Raw genomic sequence first — 8,065 nt, 5'->3', positions numbered from 1 at the left:
TTTGGTGACTTAGGTGGAAAGGAAAAGATCCCAGGCTCAGCTGGATGCTGATGGTGATGGTGTGTACCAGAGCGCTGTGAACTGACTAGTTTGTGCAGGGAATGCATCGCCCGGTGTAGTTAAAGAGTCATACTCTGAGCACTGCAAGGAGCAAAAGTGAATCAGTTCAGTATAGAAATATCTTAACTCTGTTAACAGAGGCTATTAAACGTGGCTTTACACTCACTGTGAGTGGGGAAACGTGCAGTGTCTCTTGGGGAGGGGAGTTTCTGGACTCCCTGTTGCTTTCTCTGTCTCTTGATACAATGGTGTTTTAGTCAAATAAAACCAAGCAGGGACTAAACTCCCTTGAATGTGTGTCAGTGAATTCAAATGTAAGGACACTTACACCGAGCAGCAGATGCCCTCCCCAGCCAACACGAGGTACAAAGGAGGCACATCAATGCTGCTTTCTCTAGAGCTCTCCGAAATGCCAGCAGGCTTCTGCAGGTAGCAGTGAAACAGCATTTAGTTCTAAGAGCAGAAAGGGCTTGTAGGAACAAGAGTTTGTAGGAACATAAGGAAAGTTGGGAAGTACCTGGATGGATGCTCAAATGCAAGTTGTTGTACTGAGTAATATACAAAAGGGGACCTACCTCCAGCACAAGACTTCAGTTTCCTTGCAGCAAGCTGAGATTATGTTTGTGCATAACGAGATCAGACCCCACTGTTTCCCTCAGGAGACATGGGGAAGAGGGGCTCCTGCCCCACCACTTGAGGAACCCCAGCAAAGAGGCTGCTACTGAGATGCTGGAGCAGCAAACGCCTGGGCCAGGCAATGGCAGGAGGTGGCCAAAGGGAAAAAGAGAAGAAAAGGTTTCTCCTTCTGGAAGTAAAGCTGGAAATGGCCTCAGAGACCACGTCCTGCTCCTAAGGAGCTTCTGCTGCAGGGTGAGAGGCACGGGCTCGTGCAGAGCCCCGCGGTTGACAAGGCGGCTGATTCCAGCGCAGTCCCCAGCTCTGGGCCACGGGAGCTTTGTGACTGGCACCATGCACATCGCCCAGCAGTGCTCCCCCTGGCCCTGCACGCACCACATGGAAGCGTACGACACCAGAAGTGTTTCATTTAATATTGCCCCCGCAAGGGGCTTCACCGTAACAGTAACAAGAAGGCATCTTTGCCACGAGCTGCCCAGGGCCTGAAGGCTCTAGGCAGTAATAACAGTGCCTCTGGGAGAGAACAGCCAGAGGCCGAAGGAGCAAGTCCAAGCAGCTCTGCAGTAGCCAAAGTCCAGAGATCCGGAGCTGCTTCAGACGAGCCCTGGCTCATGCTGGAGGCAGAGGGCTCTGGAGCCCAGGAGCAGTGCTGGGGGCAGAGGGCTCAGGAACGGCTCCGGTCTTCGTGGTTGCCCACAATCATTTTGCTGTAGAGCTTCTGCTGCTCCTCCTTGAATGTGTCTTTCACCTTCTCCCTCTTCAGTCCTCCATCCCTGTGGAGAGAGCGCCACATCGTGAGGGGAAACCTCAGCTGGGGCTGCTCAGAGCAGGGCTGACACCTACGTTTGTACCTTCCACTGCCAGGGGCCCTGCAGAGCCACCGTCCCCAAGGGCAGTCACGTTCACACCTTGCTCTGCCAGGAGCTGCACCTTGGCCCCACTCTGTGCTCTGCCGGGAGCGTGAGCTGCTCTGAAACCACTGAAGTCCCTCCGCCTCCCAGGCACCCAACATCTCAGTGTCTGCAAGAGCTCAGTGCTCTTTGCTGAGCAGCATCAAGTCAGAACCAGGGCACCCCAGTGCCAGCTGGAAGGGCAGAATGAAGCCATGGTGCCCACACACACAGAGCAGAAGCAAAGGCTTTAGTCCCTGCTACAGAAGAGCAGTTTTGGAGGTCACGGGCAAGAGGTATCTCCATTTCTCCATAGGCCTGCTCTGCCCAGAGCGAGACACAAACTTAGCTCTGCAGCCCGCAAGCACATACCAGGGCCCAGGAACAAGGAACCCTGGCACCAGGAAGAGAAACGCCTTCCTGGACTCACCAGAGCAGATCCACGAGGCCCCCCTGCCTGGCAATGGCTGACTTCACTCGGTTGGCAAACTGGACGGCGTCCTCTTCAGGCTGTGGCAGAGAACAGTGCTTCAGCAGGGGCAAAGAGCCAGAGAGGCAGCACATCGGAGAGCCCAGCGTCACCAAACTTACCTGCCTGGTCATTGGAGGCAAGTACCAGACACTGCAGACGATGGCCCAGCTGGTCATCATCCTCAGGAGGTAGGTCACCATGCCGTACTTGCTGCTGTTCCAAAAGGCATCTCCAAACTGCGGGTCATACTGCAGAGGTACAAGAGCTCCTGACAGTCTGGCACTGGCTGCACCCTCCTGAGGCTCCAAGTTCCCTCTAAGCCCTCCCAGAGCAGGCCACCTCCTCCCCATGGCCTTCCCTGGACCAGGCTGTTGACCTGGTGCTCACACAGCGTGTGTGTGAGGGTGTTTACCTTGATGGCTACAGGGTAAACGGTGGCTCCAATCTCAAAGCTCCCCTTTTTGAACATCATCACCGACGTGTTGTTGATGCAGGTTCCTGTAAGAGGCAAAGAGGTTCAGAAGTCTAAGCTACGTACCCAAGGGCTCGGCCACAGGCACCCAGGAACCACCCCCTAACACACATTCCAAGCCCTGCTCTGTCTGTGCACGGATGTGTCACTGGGACATCCTTTATCTGAGTTCCACATTCTGGGCTCAGTCAGCTCTAAATGCCCCCTTTGCCTCAGTGAAGGGTCTCCAGGCTCTTGGCTGCGTTAGAAGGGAAGGAGCAGGGATGATGACGGCCCTCTCCACCAGGAGCTTGTCTGGCCTTGCTCCACAACTCACCTTCTGGGAAGATAAGGATAGGCAGCTTGCTCTTGTCCTGGACGTGCTCTGTGAGCCTAAACAGGAGAGTGGCACCTATTAGCACAGGGCACAGAGCCACTGCACAGCACAGGCCTTATCCTGCAGTCACTGGGGACTCTGTGGGGCCAGCAGCACAGTGTCCCAGCACCCAGGAGGTGAGGAGGGGGCAGCCCCCCCTTTTCCACCCTCCAGCCCCCCGCCAGGTTGCAGCTCTCACACCTTTTTGCGACGAGGTGACGATCCTTGACCTCCGAGCGCTCAAACCAGACGTGGGGACAAGCCTTCACCATGGCTCTCTGTATCACACCCATGAGCCCCCCGTGGATCTGACCCACCTGAACGGGGCAAGAAGACACAAGTTACAAGAGCTGGGCACACGTGAAAGCCAAGGCAGCTCCTCGGCTTCACAGCCAAGCTGAGGTTCATCTTTCTACCCCTGCCCTGGGAAGACTGAGAGGAGAAGTCCCAGGTTCTGATGGAAGGACAGATGCAGCAAGCCCCAGTGCTTCCCACACTGCAGGAGGTCCAGCTGGGAAGTGCTTTGCTCTTCCATGCAGAGCAAAGCCCAGAGCTCTACTTGCAAAGCAGTGCCCAGAAACCCCTGGTGCTCTGAAAGCCACACACCACAAGGTATCCGAGCACAGGGGCTGAGAGCACCCTGCGGTGTGATGCAGGGAAAGGCACGCTCCAAAGCCTCTTGCTGCCCCCTCCTTGTCCCATGCAATGTGTTTGCTGCTGCCCGTGCAGGCAGGGCTGGGGTGCAGAGCTTACCATGGCGTAGTAGCCGTCGCTGGCCAGGATGATCACGTCGATGGGAGATGTGTGGTTGGCCACGCAGATGCCTCCGTTTCGGGGTCTGTTTTCTCTACAGGCAAATAAAGGTGCAGGTGAGGAGGGAGGGAGGGAGGGAGGAAGCGTGAGGCTTGGCATGGAGCTGGCAGTGGGAAAGGACCCCGCAGCACACAGGGCCTCCTTACCGGTCGTGGTAGGTGATGATGGCTGTGAGGGCACGCACACAGATCCGGTAACACATCAGGTGGACATGCTTGCTCAGGAACTCCTTACACCTGCATTCAGGACAGAGACCATCACCCCCCATCCTGCAACCTCCCCTGTAATGGTGCCACCCAGCCCCAGGCCATGAGATCCAGCCGAGACGTCACATCTCTCCCATAGAAACACATCCCATCCAGGATTATCCCGTCTCAAAGTGCACAGAGGGCTTCCCATCCCCTCCTCCCTCCGAGGTGAACTCACCTTCCATTTGGCAAATATCCCACCACTGTAGTACCAGTCACCAACAAGCTGATGCCAGTGAACGCCAGGGCTATCCTGCAGAAAGAGGGAAGCTACACACTAGCACAAGGGCACAGGCACTGCTCATCCAGCAGCCTGTCTCCTGGTCATGTCGAACAGGGGCCATGGGGCTCGGGGACCTGCTGCACTTGGGGCCAGGCCACCAGCACCATCCCAGCAGGCAGGGTCCTGCAGCAGCACTCACCTGAGGGGCAGAAGGAAGCAGTAGCGGATCAGCACACCCAGTCCCCAGAGCACAGTGAGGCGCAGGCTGATGTACTGGAAGTTGTAGTTGGTCCTGCTGAGCAGATTCCAGGACTCCAGCTCTTCAGCGGAGAACCTTTTGGTCACTTCATCATCCATGATGGTCTCGATGCCTTTGCGGCAGAAGTAGAAGATATCTGACAGCTCAAACTCAGGGGTATCCAGGGATTTGCCGCTGCCGCTCCGGCGGATCTCCTTGATCTCCTCTTCCAGTGATGTTGGCTCCTTTGCAATGATACCTGCGACACGGCACAGGCAGCTCTGAACAACGTGCCCAAAGACCCTCCAAAGGGCCCCTTCCTTTTTCCAGTCCTCCCAACTATCAAACTATGGAGCACTCCCTGGGTCCTTCCTGCCCCTTCCTCAAGAAATGGACCTCTCCGTAGCTCCCTCCAAGCCATCTAACATGGAAAAGGCTTCCCAGAATTCCTCAGCAGCCCAGGGACACCACGTTTAGCCCACGTGTAGCCATGGAGAGCAGGACCTTACCATTGACATAGGGCTTGTATAACGGATGGTTCTTCTCCTTGGCACCACGCTCTATTCTCAGCGTTGCCCACTGCAAGAGACACACAACAAGTAAGATCCAGCAGGCCTGTAGCTCCAATTCATACCAACCTGGTTTTACAGTCCACTTCCAGGGAAGACCATGGGTAAGGGGAGAAGATGGGGCTAAAGCAGCTGAGCATGCAACTGGTGCTACCTTTTGCCCTCGTTTCTTCCACACTCAAAGCAGAGGCTGTTTTCAGGGTGATGATGGGATGGGATCCTTCCATCCTGATTCAGCCACCAGCTGCTGCTGTTCCTCAGCTCAGCAGCCAGGACTCGGACAGCTTGCTGCCAAATCCCGTGCCCCTTATGTGGATAATCCCTTATCCATAGAAAACTCAGCTCATTCTCAAGGGCACCTGCAGGCTGGATTTCTGGCCAGTCTTCCTGCCTGCCCTCCAGGTCACCGTCTCAGCCTCACACTCTTCTTGGCATTACACAGGCCTGGGAGAACAAGCTTCTAAAGGAGGACTTGTGTACAACATGCTTATGGCTCCAGGCTAGCTGCTCCATCAGGGATCTGTGAAGGGGAAGCCACTGGGAACTCCTGGCATCCCAGGCGGAGCCCATGCCAGGGTTAGATGAGGAGGCAGCATGTGGGAATGCTAATTGCATATGGCATGTCCGGCCCTTCCAGCAGCCTCCTCTGCCAGCAGGAGGAACTGCAGGATTGCAGGAGGTTGTCTGGATGCTGCCAGCCTGGGAGAAGCCAGAAGAGGAGCTGGAGAAGCCACCAGGGAAGCACCAGGCACCACCCCAGGCCCTGCAGCTCCGGAGTCCTGTGTCCCACAGGCTGCCAGGCTCCAGTGCAGCCCCTCTGGGCTCGGTTCACACCGGCCTCTAGAGCTGGGAGAGTCTTTCAGGTAAATAACACACTCCCCAAAGCCACAGTTGTGACTTAGCAAACCCAGTGAGTATCTTCCACCAGCTCTGAGAGCTGCTGTGCCACGTTGCTGCTCCCTCCCACCACAAAGAACCATGGAACCCCAGCCTGGTTTGGGTTGGGAGGGACCTGAAAGCTCCTCCAGTTCCATCCAGGGACACCTTCCACTAGAGCAGGTTGCTCCAAGCCCCTGTGTCCAACCTGGCCTTGAACACTGCCAGGCATGGGGCAGCCACAGCTTCTCTGTTCCAGCACCTCGGCACCCTCACAGGGAAGAGCTTCTTCCTTGTCTCCAACCTGAACTTGCCCTGTTTCAGTTTGAACCCATCACCCCTTGTCCTATCGCTACAGTCCCTGATGAAGAGACTTCTATCAAAGACTCTTTGACAGAAGTTGAAACAGGCTTCAGAGTCTTCTCAGAAAAAAACCCACCCAGTTTCAAAATTAAACACCAAAATAGGTGGAGATTAAACATTCCTGAATGGAAATAAAAACTCAAAACCAAGGCATGGTGAAATGTTCCATTTCAGAACTTCGGATACACCAAACTTGTTACTCAGTTTTGCTCCTGGTTCAGTCACTACATTTGAAGGCAGGACTGGAGGCATCTGTGTTAGCAAAGCACCCTGCCAAGCCCAAGGTCCCCCCATTCACACCTCAGGCTATTGGGAGGACTCAGAGTTTAAAGAGCTGAACATTGCAAGCTCCAGGGCTGCCTTCCCAGTACAGGGATACTCCTGGGGAAGAAGCTGTACCATGAATTCTTTAGCAGCTTGAACTGCACATTTAAGAGCCTAAAAACCTCCCTATGAAGCACAGGGCACCCCTTTTCCTTTAGCCTGAGCTGCCAGGGTGCTGTAGGCTTTAAGTATGAGTTTGGCCTGGAGAGGAGCAGCCTTGTCCCTCCCCATCACACCCTACACCCCTTTGGCTTCTTTCCATACAGAACTGCCTTGCCTGGGCCATTAACCCACCAAAGCACACTCCTCCTCTCAGCACACCCACTGTACTACTGCGTGCTTATGGGCCACACTACCCTGCCACTTTACTTGAAGATGTACGGATTAATTACAGGGAAAAAACCAGCCCGTGAATAGTGGTTTAGAAACTGTATTGGGCTGAGATGACCCAAATGGCTCATCTGGCACCAGCACGTCACCACCAACCAACCTCAGCCACCCGCAGTGCTCTGCTGAGGTGTAAAAGCCTCTCCTCCTCGTGTACCAGATCCCTGCACAGCACAGAAAATGCTGCAAATGTGACTTACCTGGAAAATCTTTAACAAAGTTTTCATGTAAACCTTGCGGATGCCAAAGGAGACTCCAAAAATTGCTGGCACAATGATGAAAACCAGGAGCAGAGTGAAGAGGACAGTTATGGAAATCCCCAGGAGATTAACAACCAGGCTGTCAAAGGGGAGCAGGAGGAACATGGTGAAGGGCCCAGGCAAGGCTGGAGCCCTGCAGCCAGACACAAGGGCTGCCCGCAGCGACCGACCAGTCCTCCTGTTAGTCAGCAACAGTCTCACACATGCACCGAGTCCGCAGGCGGCTCACAGACCCCATTCCAAAGTTCACACCCTTTTGGGGCTCTGTGAGAGAGGGAATGAAACAGGAGCAGGGAGAGAAGTTGGGAAAACAGGCAAACGGTCTGCGAGGAGCGGGGGGAGTTCAGAGAGCGCGGGCTGAGGAGCTCAAAGCACAGGGACCACGCACACAGGTCCCAAGGGCACCGCAGCGACACAACTGCGAGAGGCGACGTCCTCCTAAGGCGCCGCTGAGCAAGTCCTGCAGTGGGGCAGCTTGTGAGGGAGCTGGCAGCAGAACCCCCTTGTGGCTGCCGAGGGCATGCAGAGCCTCTTCACGGGGACAAGGTGGAGTCCATCCCTGAGCCGGCATTGGAGGAGATCGAGGGAGTTGGCACTTGCAGGACAGTATCTGGAGCTATTATTGTTCTTTCCGTGAGGGCACAGGCACTACGGCAGATCCCTGCATGACGCCTGGAACGAGTTTAATTCCAGAGGCATCCACTCACGCTGAAGGGTCGTTACAGACAGGAATGAAACCCGTGTCCCTGGAAAGCTCTTCAAACGGCGCGTTGGCTTCTTGGCAGACGAGGCGCTCACATGCCACCAGCACTAGTGGAAGGAAGAGAAACCCAAGTCAGGCAAGTCACGCAGCTCAGAGAGACGTCGGCACGGAGAGGC

The 8,065-nt window shown here is 55.4% G+C and overlaps 1 protein-coding gene across 1 annotated transcript; it reads right to left on the bottom strand.

The window, feature by feature from the left end:
* Positions 1–1,085: 1,085 nt before the first annotated feature.
* AGPAT6 (1-acylglycerol-3-phosphate O-acyltransferase 6) lies at positions 1,086–7,566 on the bottom strand. The gene is made up of 12 exons (XM_010016566.1): positions 7,127–7,566; positions 4,917–4,986; positions 4,369–4,666; positions 4,125–4,199; positions 3,845–3,934; positions 3,639–3,732; positions 3,087–3,202; positions 2,847–2,902; positions 2,471–2,556; positions 2,178–2,306; positions 2,017–2,096; positions 1,086–1,469 (listed from the first exon to the last, which is right to left on the bottom strand). The coding sequence occupies exons 1-12, from the start codon at positions 7,289–7,291 to the stop codon at positions 1,361–1,363; spliced, it is 1,368 nt and encodes a 455-aa protein (XP_010014868.1). The 5' UTR covers positions 7,292–7,566; the 3' UTR covers positions 1,086–1,360.
* Between the last annotated feature and the right edge of the window lie 499 nt (positions 7,567–8,065).

This window comes from Nestor notabilis, unplaced genomic scaffold (assembly GCF_000696875.1).
Source record: "Nestor notabilis isolate BGI_N333 unplaced genomic scaffold, ASM69687v1 scaffold23486, whole genome shotgun sequence".
Classification (NCBI taxonomy): domain Eukaryota; kingdom Metazoa; phylum Chordata; class Aves; order Psittaciformes; family Psittacidae; genus Nestor; species Nestor notabilis.
This window is presented reverse-complemented; position numbering and strand designations above follow the sequence as displayed.